The sequence below is a fragment of the Gopherus evgoodei genome, chromosome 7 (genome assembly GCF_007399415.2).
Source record: "Gopherus evgoodei ecotype Sinaloan lineage chromosome 7, rGopEvg1_v1.p, whole genome shotgun sequence".
Taxonomy (NCBI): domain Eukaryota; kingdom Metazoa; phylum Chordata; order Testudines; family Testudinidae; genus Gopherus; species Gopherus evgoodei.
Window position 1 is genome coordinate 126,781,135 of NC_044328.1, and position 20,647 is coordinate 126,801,781.

Below are 20,647 nucleotides of genomic sequence, written 5' to 3' on the forward strand. Positions count from 1 at the left end.
CAGCACGCACTAGATGAGCTTATTCACTCCAGTGATAGCCACAGCTCAAGAAATGAGCCATTTATTTAATCTGCCAGTGGACAAATATATAACACAGTATAGTCAATTCCTCTTTAGAATGAGGAACACTGGTTTTAGGTTGTTATGGAAATAATGGATACTTACTTTTTTTGTGCTCAAACCAAAGAAATTGGAAAGATGATATGTAGCGCTTTCCACCTGTAGATCTCAAAGTACTTTATTAAAAAGAAGGCTAAAATATAATTATCTCCATTTTACAGATACGGAAACGGAGGCAGAGCGATACAAAGTAGGTTTCTTTCTTTGATGCTCTCAGTCCATTCCCACTTATGGTACAGAGCCCTTTAGTGTTCCCCTATGGAGCTGTATAACAAAGCCATGTTCCACTTGGGGCTGAGGGGTACCTGAGCACTTTTGTGCTAAGAAGATGTAATTGTCATCCATCTAGGCATGTACATGCCCTTGACCAGCTCATTTCCTTCTCCACCACTGCAGCCAGCGCTAACCCTAACCCTAACTTATGTACCTCAGGAGAGGTGGCTAATTCACACCCCCGAGCAATGTCAACTTAAGCTATGGTGTAGTCAGAGCTGTTCAAGGTGCTAACGCTAGGGGATATTATCCCGTCTCTCTAAGGGGGACTGGTATGCAACTCTCAACCTAAAGGATGTTTACTTCTGGGTGGCAATAAAATTCACCCACTTCAAGCATTGCTGGTTCTGTATGGGGACAAATCACTTCCAATTTTGCATCCTCCTTTTTGGTCTGTGCACTGCATGGAGGCTCTTCACAAATGCCTCCTGGTAGGTGGAGCATCTCAGACTCGAGGGTATATTAGTTTATGCTTACCTAGATGACTGGTTCCTCAGAACCAGCTCCCACCAGGCTCTCTCCTCTACAGTTCAATACTTCCTGCAGTCCTCCCAGTTACTGATCACCTGGGAGAAGGCCTCTCTCTAAGCCACACAAAGGATCATCCTTATCAGGATGGTTCTAGACTCCACTCAAGCCAGGGCTTTTCTCCATGAAGAGAGATTCCAAAGACAGGGGAATCCCTGATCATGCTCAGGGATCAACCTGTGCAGCCAACACAGTTCTTCCTAAAATTCCTAGGTCTCATAGCCTCTTCAATCTATGTTACACGTTTTGCTTGTCTGCAAAGGAGGCCCTCTATAACAGTGGGTATTCGCTCATCATACAGCTAGTGTACACAGTCTGAAAAGGAAGCTTGGCCGTGTGTATTCCAAGGAGTATTGTTCATGCCTCCATCCCTTACTGCTACAGACAGCTCAGACGCCTCCAACATGGGTTGGGGTGCTCATTATCAGGACCTCCGTATGCACTGAATCACCTGGGAGTCCAGATTCCACGTCAGTGTTCTCGGCCTCAGGGTTGGGAGATGGGCTCAAAAGGCCATCTGCCTGTTAATACAGTATTGCGTAATTCAGGTGTTCACAGCCACTACCACAACCACGTATTACATCAGTACAAGAAGGAACACATTGCATAATCTAATCACCCAAGGAATGTGCACATGACCTGATGATGTACCATCAAATTCAGCCCTTGATAGCATAACAGCTCTGGACCTACTAGGGACATATTAATTAAGGGCTAAATTCCACTGAGTAATGGCATCCTGAGGATGTGTGTGTGGTGGGAGAAGGGAGCATGAGAAGATACATAAGAACATAAGAATGGCCATACTGGGTGAGACCAAAGGTCCATCCAGCCCAGTATCCTGTCTACCAACAGTGACCAATGACAGGTGTCCCAGAGGGAGTGAACCTAACAGGTAATGATCAAGTGATCTCCCTCCTGACGTCCATCTCCACCCTGGGACTATCAGAGGCTAGGGACACCATTCCTTACCCATCCTGGCTAATAGCCATTAATGGACTTAACTTCCATGAATGTATCTAGTTCTCTTTTAAACCCTGTTATAGTCCTAGCCTTCACAACCTCCTCAGGGAAGGAGTTCCACAGGTGTGAAGAACTTCCTTTTATTTGTTTTAAACCTACTGCCCATTAATTTCATTTGGTGGCCCCTAGTTCTTATATCAGGGGTCAGCAATGTTTCAGAAGTGGTGTGCCGAGTCTTCATTTATTCACTCTAATTTAAGGTTTCATGTGCCAATAATATATTTTAACGTTTTTAGAAGGTCTCTTTCTATAAGTCTATAATATATAAGGAAACTATTGTCATATGTAAAGTAAATAAGTTTAAAATATTTAAGAAGCTTGTCAAGGTTTCTTCCCCACTCTGAACTTTAGGGTATAGATGTAGGGACCTGCATGGACACTTCTAAGCTTAATTACTAGCTTAGATCTGGTATCGCTGCCACCATCCAGAATTTTTAGTGTCTGGATCACTCCCTTTCCCCCCCAAAACCTTCTCCTCCCTGGGTAGCCTTGAGAGACTCCTTCACCAATTCCCTGGTGAGTCCAGATCCAATTCCTTGGATCTAAAGACAAGGAAAAATCAATCAGGTATTAAGAAAAAGGCTTTTAATTAAAGAAAAGAAAGGTAAAAGAAAACCCTCTGGGAGAGATTAGCATACCAGCTACTCTCTCAGACAACAGATTCAAAACACAGAGGATGTTCCCCTGGGTACAAATTTAGTTACACAAAAAAATACCCAATTTGATTCTACCTCTAATTGCATAAGACAGCTTACAAAGAAATAAACATAAACCTATTCATTCCTTTCTAAAACTTACTACTCTGATAAGAGACTGGTTCCTTGATCTTTTTCACTCCAGCTGAAACTGAAACTCTAAACAAAGGAAAAACTTCCCTCCTTTCTTTTGAAACATCTTGTTCCTCCATTGGTTCCTCTGGTCAGGTGTCAGCTAGGCTAAGTAAACTTTTTAACCCTTGACAGGTAAAAGAGGCATTAACCCTTAACTATCTGTTTATGACAAAGCTTCATTTAAAATTAAAATGCAGAGCTCCCCAGACCAGTGGCCAGGACCCAGGCAGTGTGAGTGCCACTGAAAATCAGCTTGTGTGCTGAAGGCGGCACGCGTGCCATAGGTTGCCTACCCCTGTCTTATATTATGGAAACAAGTAAATAACTTTTCCTTATTCACTTTCTCCATGCCACTCATGATTTTATATACCTCTGTCCTATCCCCCCTTAGTCTCCTCTTTTCCAAGCTGTAAAGTCCTAGCCTCTTTAATCTCTCCTCATATGAGACCCGTTCCAAACCCCAATCATATTAGTTGCCCTTCTCTGAACCTTTTCTAATGACAGTATGTCTTTTTGGAGATGAGGAGACCACATCTCTATGCAGTATTCAAGATGTAGGCGTACCATAGATTTATATAAGGGCAGTAAGATATTCTCCGTCTTATTCTCTATCCCTCTTTGAATGATTCCTAACGTTTGCTTTTTTGACCGCCTCTGCACACTGCGTGGACATCTTCAGAGAACTATCCACAATGATCCAAGATCTTTTTCCTGATTAGTTGTGGTTAAATTAGCCCCCATCATATTGTATGTATAGTTGGGGTTATTTTTTCCAATGTGCATTACTTCACATTTAGCCACATTAACTTTCATTTGCCATTTTGTTGCCCAATCACTTAGTTTTGTGAGATCTTTTTGAAGTTCTTCACAATCTGCTTTGGTCTTAAGTATCTTGAGAAGTTTAGTATTGTCTGCAAACTTTGCCATCTCACTGTTTACCCCTTTCTCCAGATCATTTATGAATACATTGAATAGAATGGTCCTAGAACTGACCCTTGGATTCGCCCCTCACCTATTTGCAGAAGCAGTGGGATAAGCTGGCTTCTTAATGCTTAAGAAAGTGATGGAAAAGAAGCTTCTCAACTGTGCCAACCTGCACTATGTGATCCCCAGTGGGGCATAGCCTTGGAGTTAATTCACCACAAGGAATCCTTCCCTAGCTGGTAGAATTCTTTCTGCAGAGGATAAGCTGGGTGGCAGCTGTGTTCATCTTTACTGTGCCAGCCCGGGCAGGCTTTGTTCTAAGGCATTAAATGGTGAAAGATAAAAATCTCAAATGTTAATCCAAGTTCAGGAAGAAAAATACCCAGAGGTTGATCCTGCGTGTTACTGAACGTCCCATCAGATGGTAGGTGATGATCAGTCAGAAGAAGCCACGAACTATTGTTTCATGACGTTCTATTCTGTAATTGCAGGGCATTGCCTACTTCTATGGGACATTTGGGACAGCCCATTCCCTCTGAGTAACCACCCTGGCAGCCTCTTTACAAGTGAGGCTTTCTTAGAAAGACCATTGGTGTCCTAGTCCGCAGACTGGCAGAGAGAGTGATAGCCAGGACATCTCAGCTATCCCCAACCTAGCGATTAAGTTTGTCATCTCAGGCATAGCTTTTCTCACTCAGCAAGGGGGTTAAGAATCCCATGGCCTCTCAGAGACAGGGTCTGCACAGAGCCACTCAGAACTCTGCTGATGTGTTACAGAATTTGCCAGGCCATATGCTGAACTGATATTAGTTCAGGCAGCAGGGAATGCAAAATTTATAACCAGTGTTATTTCCTGTAATGATAAAAAACAATGGACCTGAATAAATTACCTTTCAACCTGAAGAATTACAAGGCACTCAGTACTATCTTAAATGGCTACACAATATTAAGTGTATGTATAGACTAGAGATCACATCACCTGCAGCTGGAATGCATTAGCACAAAATAACTGCTCAGCTGTTTAGGAGCAGAAGCGAAGAACACCACAGGGAGAGTTAGGCAAATGGAGTTGAATTACCAACATTGGAATTTGGTCAATACACTATCCAGGAAAGATTGGTTTGTGAAGTGTCACTTCTTAAAGCATTACAGAGTCAGAAAGACAAGACAGGCATGGACTGTCAACAGGCAGGAAACAGAAATCACAAGTGACCTTCCAGCCAGTGCTGACCCCAGCACAGCAAGCACTGTATGGCACTCGATGTGGTTAAGTAATAGGGTTAAGACACTACCCCACTGATCACATTTATTTTTATATTGTGAACTATCTTGGGGGGGAAGAGGAGAGAAGGAGAACCTTGATCCCATGTCACAGGAATGGCAGTATTATTTGTGACGGCTAAATAAGACTGCTAGCAGGTGCTGGAATTTTTAAAGGCAAATCTCAGTAGCTCTTATTACACAAGAAGTTGGGATTTCCTAATACAGACAATTAATTCAGGCTTAACATTACTAGTGGGAAGTGTTGGTAAATCACTGCCTGTGGGGCCAAAGTATTACTGTGTGTTTCCCATTTTTATAAGTTTCTGCAGACATTTTTCATACAGAACGTGAATGCAAAAGCCATAACATTCTCTCACAGCACTTTCCAGCATCACCCTGGGGTTTTTCACATAATGTGGTAGCACAATACGCACTGAACTAGAAAGAGTACAAGGGATTCCACAACACAGCGGGGTCATGAATTTGATTGGGAGATGGGTAACTAGAAGAAAAGGGTCCACTCTCTCTCTCTCTGAACCATGCGGACAGCCCAGTTTACCCTGTATCCTGGCAGTCTTTGTTTGCATGATGTGTGTGCAAATCTGGCTGAGTCGGGTTTCCACAGCAGTGCTTCTGTCACATATTCAAACTATAACTTGTCCAGATGGGTCTCTGTTTAGCATTTGTTGTCTGTCATGTGCCTTATTCCATCTGTTCAATTCGGGATGGACTTCCTAGCCATTTCCTAGCCAAAGAGACTATATAGCACGATAGTAACTGAGATTAGCATTATGGGGCAAATGCCACATCTGTTTCTAAAATTCCAGGCTCCGAACAGCACTGCTGAGATAGCGGAGGATCTGATATGTAGGCTCAGGCTTCTATTTACTGCAAGACCCTTTTACACCACTCTGACATGAAATGGGGACTTTGTGCCACCATTTCTCCTCCTACCTGTGATTTACAGTGACAAGCTGCATATAGCTAGCCAATAGATGTGCAGCATTGTCGCAGCTTAGGGCAGGTGTTCTGGGAAGTGTGACCAGGTGTCAGGAGACCTGGGCTTTATTCCCAACTCTGCCACTACTTCACAACCCCTCCATTTTTCAGTCTCCCTCTCTCTAGAACACTGAAATACAAATATTTGAGGTGTAAAATGCAGCAATGCAAAATTCCTCAGAACTCCAGGGTCCTAAAAAGCTGTTAACTAACTGTGCTTTGAAAATGACAGGCAGTAATTGTAGTTTATGCCTGTGAGTTCTCTGTATGAGAGATGTTTACATAGGAACCAGCCTGGTGCTTGCATCTGAAGCTGCCAACATAATTTTTAACTTCTGTGATTCCAGAACAACTGCAGTATTTATACAGCAGGTACTAATGTACTGTAATGTACAACTGTCAGTAGTGGAGCTGCCAGAGATTTTACCCAGAAGCCCAAGAGATTGCTCCATGACCATTAAAAAGGTGGCACATGCACCGAATAGATACAATCAGCAGAGAAGACGAAATACTGAAATGTTTGCAAAATGTGAACAACACCCAGATCCACTAATGGGAACCATTGGCTACAACCTTGCATGTGCATGTGTGATATTAAAAACATACCATCTACTTCTTTTATTTTTAAAAGATATTTCTAAAGCTGAAACAACCATCCTGCCAATACATACATTAATTCACTCACATGTACAGTCTCATTGACTTTGATAGGACTAGTCACATGAGTGAAGTTACTCAGGGGTGCAGGAATTTGCTGGATCAGGGCCCTTATTCTTACTCACTGAAGTAAATGGAAATTCCATCTGAGTAGGGATTACAGGATCAGGGCCTTGAGCAGAGGAACACTCCTCCTCTAATGAAATATCTACTTGAACTTTGGTATTTTGTGCAAATCTGGTAGAAACAACAAAGAAGTCTGTAAAATACATCAAAAACCATACTTTATTTTATGTATAGCAATACAATTTACATATTAAATAACCCTATAATAGAATGATTTGATATAGTTTTAAACATAACAAAAAGGAGATTTTCAAGTTACAAAAAAACCAAAACCCAAAACAAACAAAAAACCCTAAAACCAAAAACAAAACAAAAAGCTAACAAAAAATAACTTCCCAAAACCAAACATCAATTTCAACCCCCCACCCCTCCCCAATGGATCAATGAGACGAACTTCTCCAATGGCTAGCTAAATCTAATTCCTATTGCACACACTGACAATGGAATTGAAAGAAAATCCAACTTTCACAATCACTGCCCCCAAAGAAATAACATGTGTTGAATTATTTTTGGAATGTGATGATTGTGTTTCACTACTTCAATACACAGAAAGTATGTATTCACATGTCCACCACAAAAAAACTATGAAGGAGTTGAAACTAGAAAAAAATTAGCTTTATATGAAAATATAAAATTCTATGATTATATACCATAGATACAAAGTTCCCAGAAGATGCTTATCCAAGCAACAAAATATTTACAGTTTTAATGATTTCCGCTATTTAAAAACGAAGGAAAAGGAAATATGAGTAGATTGTGAATGCTTAGTTCTTTAGAAACAATGGCTGCTTGCTAGTTTCAAACGTTCTAACAAAAACAAACAAAAAAAAGTCACTACCCCAAATGTTGGAGAGTTGTGACATTTTATAAAATTGACTCTCTCCTCTTTTGGAGACGTTTATTCTTAAAACTCAAGACATTTTTCTTGAAATTAATTATCTTCTGTAGAAAATGCTTCCCTTTGCAAATATTTAACAAAAATACTAAAAACAGTTTAACAGCAAAGATAAAGTAGAGGCCAAATCTCTTCAGTACAGTTCCTTCTCTTCCTCTCTCCATTTTGTGTGCCTTCTCCTTAGATAAGCAAAGCCAATGTAGTTTACATTGTTAGAATGGCAACAAAGAGAGAAAGTGGGGGAAATAAAAGCAATGCAGTGGACTAACAATTATGCCTTTTTGCGTTCATATAAAAATTCACTGGCACCATTTGAACATAAACTTCAAAACACAGGAGTTGATGGCGGAAGAGAATGAATTTGAGAGCATGACTGCTAAATATTTCAGACTCCTTCATTTCATTATTTTTTCCTTAAATTACGATTTTTTTTGCTCAGAATTAGTAATAGGTATCTTTGGTAGAAACTGTTATCTATATTGTAACTTTTAAATAAAATGCATTTGTGTAAAAAAACAGAAAAGGATGAACAACAAGGCAGTTGTGCTGTGTCATTAAAAAGGTTGTTTTTCTAGGGTTCCAATAGATCACTCTAGGCAGAAGCGATTCAAGCAATCAGATACTTGAAAAAGGATTGAAACCTTGCTGATCCAGTCAATAAACCCAGTAACACAGAATGGATCCACAGGAGAGGAATAAAAGATCAGAATCAAAACGCAAATAATAAACTTTAGCCTTCATATTTAGAAGCAGACATTCTGAAATGCCAAGGACAAATGCTGCTTTAGAATGACAGTTCTTTAGCCCTGGGTCCTGCAAACACTTGTTCAATGTGTTTAACTGTACACATGTGAGTAGTGCCACTGACTTTAACAGAACTCCTCACACGTGTAAAGTGTAACGTGTAGGTAAGTGTCTGAAGGATTGGGGCTTTAGGCGGAGAATGCCACTGATTTTTTTGGATATTGTTAACGGACAGAAGCTTTTGCAGAAATTCTTGGTCATTACTAAGGACTCAATTCATAAAAGCCCTGTACTTCGCTCGCCTGGTCTCTTGGCTGAATACACTTAAAAAACATGGGGAAATAACATTTCTAGAAAGCGTGTGAGTGCGCACACCCAAAAACACACACACTCATTTGCAATCCATTACTCCCCTTTCTCCCCGGATCGCAAGTGGTGAGGACCATTGTTGACAGCAAAGCAATGCTTAAGTTCTTCCTAATTTGCAGACTTGCACATCCTCTGAGAATTTCCAAGGTGTGAAAGACATCTCAACTCTATTGTACTAACGATTGTAATGTCATCACAATGTGTGTTGGGGCAGAGTGGACACAGCAAGGATGTGCCAGTGTGTGGCCCTGCATGTGGGGGACTTGACTGTGGTGAGACAAATGCCATCATCTCAGCAGACCTCTATGCGTAAGGATCCGTTAACATATGTTCAGTCACACGCAGCCCCAGGGAAACAGGTGCACAGTTGAACATAACAGCAATACACTTCTTGATTCCCAGGAGAAAAAAAGCCAGGGAAAAGTCAGTCATCAGTCTGAGTTATTTCCCCAGGGGTTAAGCCCTGTGTCATGGATTTCAAAAACATTTATCAACATTCAATCCTGTTCCCATATCTCATTTGACTTTAAAGAAAATGGCACAAATGTAAGGAATCAGCCCAAGAAAAGCCAGGCAGTGTCTCATTAAAACAGTCCACTTCCACTGTGCTACTTCCTTCCCCAAAACCACACTGAAATGAAGAGTAACTGATTGCTAAATGGACTGAACAAATTCAACTCTCTAACTACCTCTGTTAATTTGCAAGCCATTCTGTTCTTGCCAGGACCTGAATTATATCCCCCCAGGAACTCAGATCTTTCAGATGCAAGCTGATATGTCCTCCTGTGCCAAAAGCTGGAATTTTCCGGCGCAGCGGCCATTGCCAGCAATGGGTGCACTGAAGCGTCTGGCACCAGTGCAGACTGGCAAATTAACTTCGCTTGGAAGGCTCTCAGCCCCAGCCTAAGCAGTGCAGGCAGCAATACTTGAAATGTGCTTGAAGGATTCCTGTTATTGAAGTGATTGGAAAGCCAATCTGAACTCTTAGTATATTAGACTGGCTGACCCCTGAGTGCTGAGCTGCCTAATGCTAGCTATCGATGGGCACTCCACAGCACTAGCACCGAACAGTTATTCTGAGTCATCTTGACATTTGTTTTTTGAATCAGTTCCTTGGTGCTGGACATGGGATTTTCTGATAGAAAACATGAATGTATGAATGCATCACTGTGTAGTATCAGCAGCTATTTTGGACCACTAGTATCAAGAGGTTAAATAAATTCAGATAAATTCAAGGTAATGACATAGTTGTTACTGGTGAAATCTTTCAAATGCTTAGAAAACTGGATGAACCAGGTCTGTCAGCACGAAGAAATCTTTCCATCATTAAAAATAAAGGGCCAGCTGCTCTGCCTGTGTAACGTAGCATAGCTCCATTCAGATCAGTGAAGCTATGCTGATTTACACCAACCGAAGATTGGGCCCCAAGTGTCTACTCTTAACGTTACTGGAAAGTTCACTTTAAATGTCCTTTTGTATGAAAATGCACAGAATCACTAGCTTACCCCTAACCCTCCAGAAACCCAAATTAATAGTTCAACCAAAGAAGTGGGTTTGCCTGGCAAATGCTTACATCCTAGCGAGGGTGTATTGCAAACAGGAAAAAAATCCTCATGGTTTTATATTTAAGTGAAAAATGTGCTGTAATATTTTGACAGCAAGCCCTGAAACATTACAGTGCCCTTTTTGTTTGGTTGAAATTTAAAACTAATGAAAATAAATCTCTATATAAGGGATAATGCCTTTACATCTACACCAAACATCCAAACTGTCAAATTAACATATCCAATTTTAGAGCAAACCATACCTATTTAGCAAAGCTGTTACGGACGTGCTTAGCTTTAAGCAGTTGCTTAAGGGTTTTGCTAGATATAGACTTAAGTACTTTGCCGAACTGGGATCAAAATGCACAGGATTAGGGAACCAATGAGGGATTACATCTAAGTGCTCAAGATAACAACACTGTTTAAATAATGTAATTTGGAGAAATTGTTTGATTTATGTGGGAGGGAGAATGGAATCAAGAGGTTTGTACTAAATAATTAGTTTGGCAAAAAATAAAAGAGGAAGAATGTACTTTATAGGTAGTTATTTTTTATTAGTTTGCTTCACCAGTAAATATGGATCAGTACTTTATGTTTTAGCACTAAAATATGAAAATTACACACCTGTAAAAATGGCATCTAACAGTTATGAAATTAAGAAACGCTCGTCTTCGCCATGTGACATACCATTAGGTGTGAGTTCCTGTTCAAGAAATTAATGTGTTTAAAAGATTGAATAGCTTAGTAATGAAAAATATTGCTACTTTCCTGTGTCTGGAAACAGACCTATTTTTGATCGTAGCACAGTTTTCATTGAATTGGCTCTGATGAAAATAAAAAACAACACAGTTCCATATGGCGGTTTTAAAATCTAAAACTGACATTTTTATTCTGAATAATTGGAGAAGCTTTGAGGCTGTAATGGCAAAATCCGTGACCATGTCCCAGGTCTGAGCTGTTCTATACTTTTTTTTATGTAATTTTATATGTTCCATGTGAAGCAATTCTTAGGCCTCAAAGTATACAAAAAGCAGAACCTGAAACAATACAAAAGCAATTGTTTCAGCTCCATGAGGCTATTCTACCTTCACTGTAGCTAGTAATCACCTGCCACATTTTATCAAGAAAGGATGAATATTGCTTATCCACTGAACTGGAATACAGAAGACCTACAACAATTAAAATTAAAGCAATAAATATTAGGAGTATGACGGGGTGCAGTATTTCTTGTAGGAAGAATCCATCTGGTCTAGCATTCAAGATTTAAGATTCAAGGGTCACCGTAGTTAACAAAACTTCACTGCATTTAAACTAAGAAGTAGCATGTTTGCTGTCATGGAATGTCACATCAGGGCTTGCTTTTGTATTAGAGTATTATAGGCAGTAACACTGATCATATAGTGCAAACTAGATAAAATTGCGGTGCACTGTGTGAAAGAAACAGAGGTGCGAATGCTCAGTAGGATACCATTAAGACATAAAATGGCAAAAAATAAATATCAAAACTTTTATCAGTGTAAAAAAGTAATTGGGTTATTGTATAACCTAGAGTCTGGCAAAAAAGGCTTCAAAAAAGTTCACGCAGTCTTCAGAAGTTCTACAAATTAAGTGCCTTTTCAAGATTCCAATTAGACAAGAGACTCCATGCTTTCTGCAGGATCCGGTTCCTCACTGGCCATCACAGCACCGTTTTTGTCCAGTGTCATGGGACCATTTCCATTTTCCTTAGTGCTCACCAAGCTCAGCATTGCTTTATAAAGAAACTGGTACTGCTCCTAGAACAAAAAGGACAAATGGTTTCAATCCCCATGCTGGTTAGGAGACTGCATTTCCGCTTGGTGTTTCCAGTGTAGCTGGTTATGAAGAGTCAGCAGAATGAACCCATTATTTTCACATAAAATGCACGGGGCCAGTAAAATCATCTATATGACAGTAATCCTTAAATGTGGTCCAGAAATTCAGTAAACAGATCATGCCCAACTAATGCACTTCACAGGCATGCTGCCATGTTTTCAAATTCTTACAGAATATTTATTTGCTTTAATCTCGCTGTCTTCTCTGCCCAGTCAATGCTACCATATCAGGCCAGTATTTAAACTACAGAGTTTAAATCCTACCATATTCAGAGGACATAACGAACAATTGTTGTTACCCTGTGGAAAGCATGAAGATGTTACAGAATATGAAGCATTATTTTTGTCAGTTTAATGCATACAAAATGTTGATGCTAAAGACAGCAAAGAAGACTATCTAGTGAGCACCCAAACCTAGCACATATAATCGTGCCTTATATTCAGGGTGACTCTACCGGAACTGAGCCAGTGTTGTCTGGAGTCTTTCCACTGATTTCAAAGGCAGCTGCTCAGACCAGAAATGCATTTGTGAAGCACATTATTTAACATGCAAGAACCTGTACGGTTCATCAGGGCAAACGTAAGAAGCCTTCTGCTAACGATCTAGTAATTGGGGCTTCCTTCCAGTTAGCCATTTTCTTTTTTCCTCCTTCATTTCATTGTTATGTGCATCTTTAACAATACTGTAGAGTTTATGAGCAATGACTATGAATATAAACAGACGCTAACTACAGATGTCGGCTAGATTCTCAGATGGCACCTTGGGGGCAGGAGTGGGTGAAGACGACAGTTATGGCTCCCTGATTCTGGGGCTTAGTCTGAGGGTTACTCTGAACTATATCAATTGGCTATGGTTAGGGGCCACCAGACAAGGACAGCTGGAGTGCAGTGCGTTGTGGCCCAGTCCCACCTCTATCCCCTATGCTGGGACTGTGTCTAGACCTACAGGGGAATCTGACATGTTTTCAGTGTAGAGGGAGTGGAGTGATTCCCAGAATAAGGCCCATCATTTTGCTAGGCTCCCTCTCTTTGGTTGTGCTAAAGCAGTAGTAGCACTGGTTGGGATTATTTTCTGAATGTGCTTAAGGTAGTTAGAGCCTGTGTGGGAGCCTCGTAGCTACATGAAAACACAAATAGGCCCATTAAGCAACTTCCATTGCTTGGCAGTAGAGGCAACAAGGCTTGGTAATGGACATCATGTTGTGTGCATGTTTTAATTTAAGCACCAGACCAATTTTATCCTCCACTGAAAGACTTACAATGTCTGTAAATACTCCAGGCCGCATAAGATTGATCATCTTTGCCACCTGGAAAACATCGACAGCATTTTCATTCTCCAGCTGTTGGGAAAGGGTGGTCAGGGCACACAGCGTTCCGGCTGACACAGCTCCATACCTGCAAACCACAACACCGCCACGGTCAGACATACAGAGGTGAACCTGAGCACCCTGGCAAATTGCCACGGAGCTTTGATTCAGGCTTAGCCAAGTGCTACATACATTGTTTTCTTTATTTTTTTTAAATATTCAATGTTCTACTCTATATGGGCGAACCAGTCATTTTTAACCATTTTAATAGAAAAGCAGCATTAACCATACACTGGCTATCTTGAGCTAACTGCGGATTCCAATATAAAGAACCATATCAACCAAATAATGTGAACCATTTAAAAATACCCTGCCTGGACTGTGCAAAAGCAGAGTTAAATTTCACACTCTGCTTGCGTAGAAGCGTTTCCATTATGTTGGAGGGTATTTTGCAATATGTTTATGGGAACTCAAGCAAATTACAAGCCATTACACCAAACAAGCTTAGTTCTTCCGTTCCGACAATTATGTAGGAGGGTCTAAGGCTGTCTGCACGACGCACCTTTTAGCCACACAGCTGTGCCGCTTCAGCTGTGCTGCTAAAAGACACGCAATGTAACCACTGTTTGTCGGCAGGAGAGAGCCTTCCTGCCGACAAAAATCTTCCAGCCCCAATGAGCGGCGGTAGCTTTGCCAGCAGGAGAGCTCTCCCGCCAACAAAGTGCTCTTCACACTGGCGCTTTTCGCTGGTAAAACTTCTGTTGTTGAGGGTGGTGGTGGTGGTTTTTTCACATCCCCGAAGGACAAAAGTTTTGCCAACAAAAGTTGAGTGCAGACAAAGCCTAAGCTGGAAACTAAGTGCCCATGAGTCAATGACAAACATCTTGTTAACACCCTTCAACTGAGCTGGGTCTCGTTTGCAGGCAAACGTCTGGGTGTGGCTGAGATATAAAGGTGTTCAAGAAATGCTATGGATATTGATTCACTGGATACACCCTATCAGAATTTTAGCAATGGTTTGTGACCTGAGGGCAATGCAGAACCTGTTTGTGCCAGAGACTGCTGGTATGGAGCAAGCTCCAGCCATGCCCATGCCCATAGCAACAAACCCATGGCAAAGAAATGCAAAGACTGTTAAAAGAATGTTAAGAACTTAAGCCAACCTTGACTCTGCTTCCCCTGCTATGTTTGTGTGGCGATACAGTCTTTAAAAACAGGATGACATGCCATTATTTCCACCGGATCTCTGCCTCATTTTAACAGGACTCTAAACACAACACTGCCTCGGTGATTTCTGAAGATAACTGCAAACCGAATTTAGTCAAAAGTGAGGCCCCTCTGCCTCAGTCAGCATGCCTTATTCACCTACGAACTGCACACCAAACAAGGCAGGGCTCATTGTCCTTATGGGTTAAGGACAACACAGGTGCCTAAAGGGAGACACCTACATGCCTGTTTAAAGCACTAATGGACTGATTTTCAGAGAGGCTGATTACCTACAGCTCTCAGTGTCCTGAATGGGAGCTGTTGTGTACTCAACATCTTGGAAAATCAGATCACAAAATCCTTAAGTTGGTGCTTAAATATAGGCAGCCATGTTTGAAGATTTGGGTATAAATTGTTAGTGTTTAACATGTGGTTTGTAGGTAGAGTTCCAGAACTTTTTAGAAATGTTTCTTCATCAAGTCGTCTACCAAGTACTTCCTAAATCCCATTTGCATTTAGTATTTGCAAATCCATACAATTAGAATTAATCCACAGTTGTAATTATTAGTGGATTATTGGATGCGGCTGTTGCACATACTAAAGAGAGATTTTCATTTTCAGCTACATTTGCTCAGCCTCCAAATCAAAGGTGCAATACACATTATATGCTAGGCATAAAAATAAAAATCACTGACTACGACAAATAAACCAAGAAAGCAATTTACAGAAAAAGTAACTCAGCACTTTTAGAATCACAGTTTTGAGGATTTGTTTGGGGTTTTTTTCTGGGAGGGAGTGAGGGAGGGAGAGGGGTGTCCAGCATGAAATGCCCAGATCAATAATGGTTCTAATTTTGTAAAGCATAATCTTGAATAACGCACGAACAGCAAAACGGTACTCCAGACTAGCCAAAGCATTAATATTAAAACTAGCCTCAAATTAATAAAAGCTCCCAAAATGCAACAGAGCTTACACTATGCATTAGTGAGGCAGAAAGGGAGAAAACCCACTCGCCCAGGCCCAAGTCACTCTTTGTAGGAGTTTGTCATGAGAAACTGTTGTAGTAGCAATACGTTAACGGAAAGGTTGCTTTGCAGCAGCAGAATACTAACGTGCAATTTTACATCTCAGTCATTAGCCTGGCTGACCACTGAAATGTCAGTGTTTGGTAAGGCTTTTGCAGAATAAGTAAGGCCTCAAAGATTTCCCCATTAGCTCCAATGTATCTTGCTGCAGCATTGACTAAAGATCATGGCCGGTCTAATAGCTCTCACAACAGTTCTTCAAAGTAGTTCCCAGACTAAGAGTTCAACCTGCATGGGCTTCCTTGGCACTTAAGTGGTGCATAATTCTTGTGCTGATCCTCTGCAGGGTGAACTTCTCCCTCTGAGAAGAGCAGTTGTGGACTGTCAGACACTAGGCTCTGCTTTACAAGCAGTACATTTGCCAGCGCTGAAAACTGCCATGAATGTATGCAAAGCATCAGTAATAATGAATGTGTGATGTAAGAATTAGCATAATCTATAATCAGCTGTTGAAATGTTATTGGGCACACAAACGTGGTTGCTTTGCAGAACTATTTCTTAGAAAGAAGCGACACCTCTTGCAGGGGTGGGTGTTTCCTTCTCATCCAGCTGACGTCAAGATGGCTCCACAGAATGGCTGTAGGAACTGGACAAAATAAACCCACCATAAACAAATCTCTGCTTCTGTGACACAAATTGTCCTTGCTGCGCATCTTGAGAACCAGCAGAGCTGAACTTGTTCAATCCTATTTCCATACGGTTGAAGTAAAGCCCTGTGTCATAGGTGGCACATTAGACCTACATTATTACACCGGAGTCCTGGGGTGGTTTTGAAACTAGTTTAATAAAAAAACAGCTCTGGAGTCTGGTCTAAACTATGGCTCTCACCAGTTTTAAAGCCATTAGAATTTGGGCGTGGGGGAGGGTCTGGCTTGAAAGCCCCAAACACTGCATTATAAACTGCATTAAATTCAATTTATTTGCCTTTGAAGCATGATGACTGGCTGCAATTCAGGGAGGTTAAGTACTTTGATTGTGGTGCTTAGGCCATGAGAACCCATCCTCTCCAGAGGAGTGAGGTCATTTTCCTCCATCTACACCCTTATCCAATGTACAATTTCTTTTACAACCTGTATGTAAATGAGAGAAGGCAGATGACATACTCATCATGAACAATGGTGGGGCCATCCCTTGTTAAGGCCTCTTCCTTGATTACATTGATAAGTTCAAAGGTACTGCTTATGGGGGCATCTGGGTTTGGCCATTTGGGACACTGAAAGTGGCGTACTTCCAGAACGTAGTCATCCTGAAACGAAAAACCATCATGTCATTAGCCATTTTAACTCCACATTCATACACTTAGGGATGCTGAGGCTTCTTTATAGTGGGACATTCCTCCCCATTCTGCCCATCAATGAAAGAAACGAGAGGGGCCAGAAATGGAAATACTATTCTCATCTCCCGGCAGGTCAGGAGCAACTACGTTATACATAGATGTGTGCATCATCCACACATATGTGCAAGTATACTGTCTATGCACCCCAGACTGCTGTGTATTCAGCTGTGCAGCAAGCTGAGCAATCCTGGGACAGGTAGACTGGCACGCAAGCGGGGGCAGAAGAGGTGATGCACAGCACTTTTCTCCCAGTTCTCTCTCCGAGTAGCTGACTATGGACCCTAAGCTTCCTTCCCTCCCCAAGGACTGCATTAACCATGGTGCTGCTCCTACACAAGCAGAAAGCACAGCCAGGAACAGACCCCAGAATTGTTCCAAGTTCACCTGATCCTTTCTCTCTTTGAAGGGGTCTGTGGTGGGGTGAGGAAGTTGAGTCTTTCCCTCTCTAGAGATGAGTTAGATGCGTGGTTCTCAACCTTTTTTCATTTGCAGACCTCTAAAAATTTTTGAATGGAGGTGCGGTCCCTTTTGGAAATCTACATAGTCTGTGGACACTCAGGGATCTGCGGACCACAGGTTCAAAGCCACTGTTCTATGGTAATGGCAACCTTTCGCAAATCCTTTAGACATAGTCTGCAGACCCCCAGGGGTGTGTCTGGACCATCAGTTGAGAACTACTGAGTTAGATCCCAGAGCTCTTGGTCCTGCAGCTCTTTGAGAGGACCAAGGTGTGTTGGCGTGTAGCATTTCCGGGTAGTCTTCAGTAAACTTCTTTATGCCCGTGGTACAGCAAGTGACTGTGTGATCCTTGCCCCTGCCTGGATGATAACACAATGCTCCCCTCTCCCTAACTGCTACAGGAGGAACCTCCTGCCTGCTGGCAGCGCTCCTCTCCCTATCCTCTGTTCATCTCAGAGCCATCACTCAACAGCCTGCAGGCTGCATAGCCTCTGTGAGACTCCACTCGTTGCCAGTTAGCTGCACAAATCCCTCCCCTGCACTGTGATGCAGAGGCAGGCAATGTGCATGCGCAGTACCCCCTCTTGTCACCCCCTGTGGAGAGGGGAAGATATTATCCAACCATGCAGTGGCTGTGTAGTGGCCCATGAAGGATTCAGTGAGGTCTGGGTGAATGCAGAACACAGCCAAGCTGTGCAGCCCTGGCATCTCTGAGGCTCCAGGGAGCAGGTTTGGGTCTATACTAAATAATTTGGAATATAATGAAATATTTAATTGTTTAAATATTTTCCATATCAATTCAATCCACATCAATTCAATCCATCTTCCTTAGTCCACTGGCCTCTTCAGCATCTCTAATATTCCAAGGGCAGCTGGTAAAACAAGAGAAGAGCGACCAAAGGTCTCCAGACTCAAAAGGCTACCAAGAGCTTGTAACAATATCTTCTTCCCTGCAGCTAAATGCATCTGCCATTGTGATAGCAGTCAAATAGTAGGTGTTGTCACTCAGTATAAATGTGGTTTAGCAAATGCAGAGCCACCACCCTCGCTTCAAAACAATTCATTTATAAAATCGGAAATAGGAAACTGAATCTCTGTGTCTGGGGAGTGAGAAGGAAAAGGAATGATATCAATATCCTTTCCCCTGCATCGGGGACACAGGCAATATATTGACAAGTAAATCCTTTTGAAAACCATTTTCAAACTCTGTCTTACTGCACAGTTTAACTGAAGGCACTAGCGCGTTGGATGAAAGGGAGATCCCAAATGCACCTTTTGTGGGAGTTCGCTTTACCTGGGTAGCTTCAAGGATAAAGTCATGGATGATAATTTGCTCTTCATTAGAGAGGCACAGTCTGTCTTTGCTGATAAGGGTCACGGTAAAGGCCTCACAGTTCATGGATTCCTCGCGACTTGGCCAGTACACAAACTCATCTTCTGCCTGGGGGAATAAAATAAACAGATCCCTGCAGTCTTCCAAATAGCTTATTTTATGTATGACTGAAAAATCCAATGGATCCAAAACCAGGTTTGATAGATAGATATAACCAGAAACTGATCTTTAAAACTGTTTGTGTCTAAAAGAGATTTATTAGAGTAGTCAGCAAGCCTCAAGGAATCCTTCTTGTGCCTCTCAAAGAGTGCAAGTCCGCTTTTTAATTGGTTTCCTAGGGAAATGGTTATTTTAGTTAACTTACACCTAACCTTTCTGTAGACACAATGTTTCCCAGACTACACCACCTGCTGTCTACCCAGTACATTACTGCCTTTTTTTTGCAGTCAGGTCAGGTACCTGCTTAGAAACACTGAGTGAACTTTAGAAATTGTTATTGTCTTTAATTCTTATCTATCTTGGTCTCAGCCAAACCCAGCACTGTCAGGGGACAGATTCTGACGGACTTTACTGTGCTTTGGATCAGAACACTGGAGGTCGTCGTATCTAGTTGTTGAAATTTTACGAACTGAGGGAAAGAAACCCTAACATTTCTAACCCCGAGGAAAACAGCAGGTCAGCTTAATTCTCTGTAAACCTCAGTCTCCGGCAAAAATCGTTTACTGAAGGAGCAAGGATAAATTCTAAGTAAAAAGAGCGCAGTGATGGGGAAAAAAGGATTAAGAGTTTCAGTACGTTTAATGAATAACCAGCAGTAGATTATACTATCAAGAAAATATTTTTGAAAAACAATTGTGCATTCTAAGTCACAGACCCAAAGAATGGAAGAAACAGTAGACCCAAGGCCTGTGCCTGTTCTTGGATTCAAGGTCGTATGGTACGTGCCAGCATAAGCACAGAAGTTAATTTGACATACTACATGGCATTGCTTGCCTGTCTCTGAGGACAAGAGCAGGCAAATTGTTTTTCCTTCTAAAAAAACATGAACCATTATCCTCTGCATCTATGAATCCATTTTCTCCCTCTGTGGCCCAGGGCAAGACTTTCAATGATACTCCGGCTCCCCAATGCTTACGTCTGTTTTGAAAACGGGACTTAAGGCTCCCGTCACTCAGGTGCTTTTGAAAAGGTTGCCCATAGTCTATAGAATCATATTCAAGTAGTCCCTAATATTGTTGATTGTTCCATAGTAATCTCACCCTTCTTCCTTAGATTAAACTCACTCGGACATAGTATTCAGTCTGCATTGTCATCTCTCTCTCAGCATTGTATGTTCAGCTTCACCCACACTGACATTAACCATATCACAAAGTTTGTGCCAAATTCCGGCGCCTGTTTCCAGGGCAACCCCCACCACCCTCCACACAACAAAGGCAGAATCTGGCACTATGTGCCTTCCAAGATGAGTTGCGAGGTATTTTCATATCTAGCCAAGTGTCACCTCTCCCAGTTATATCATAATCAGAACTGTTCAGCAGCATTGCTTTGTGTGCTTTTAAAGGCAGGACCATCCTCTTCATTTTCACCTGACACACACTCTTTTCATCAATTCTCTGATTTGATAGTGCTTATCTGAAAGCTCTTTCCCTGGGAATTCCTGCTGATCCCTTTAATCTCACTGCACTAAGGAAGAATATAAACGTGGCAGCCCTCATAACCACTCTTTTCTAGTAACGAAGACCATTGTTTCCCTACCATTCTCAGCCACACTTT

General features: G+C 41.7%; 1 protein-coding gene across 2 annotated transcripts in view; it reads right to left on the reverse strand.

The window, feature by feature from the left end:
* Positions 1–10,828: 10,828 nt before the first annotated feature.
* The window catches only part of PTPRG (protein tyrosine phosphatase receptor type G), a 589,008-nt gene continuing 579,189 nt past the window's right edge, over positions 10,829–20,647 (reverse strand). For both annotated transcript variants that reach the window (XM_030569843.1, XM_030569844.1), the window contains exons 26-29: positions 18,836–18,982; positions 16,850–16,992; positions 13,408–13,543; positions 10,829–12,070 (exon numbers count right to left, since the gene is read on the reverse strand). In XM_030569843.1, the coding sequence (XP_030425703.1) occupies positions 11,924–12,070; positions 13,408–13,543; positions 16,850–16,992; positions 18,836–18,982 (573 nt within the window). In that variant the 3' untranslated portion in view covers positions 10,829–11,923. The remainder of the gene's footprint in view (positions 12,071–13,407; positions 13,544–16,849; positions 16,993–18,835; positions 18,983–20,647) is intronic.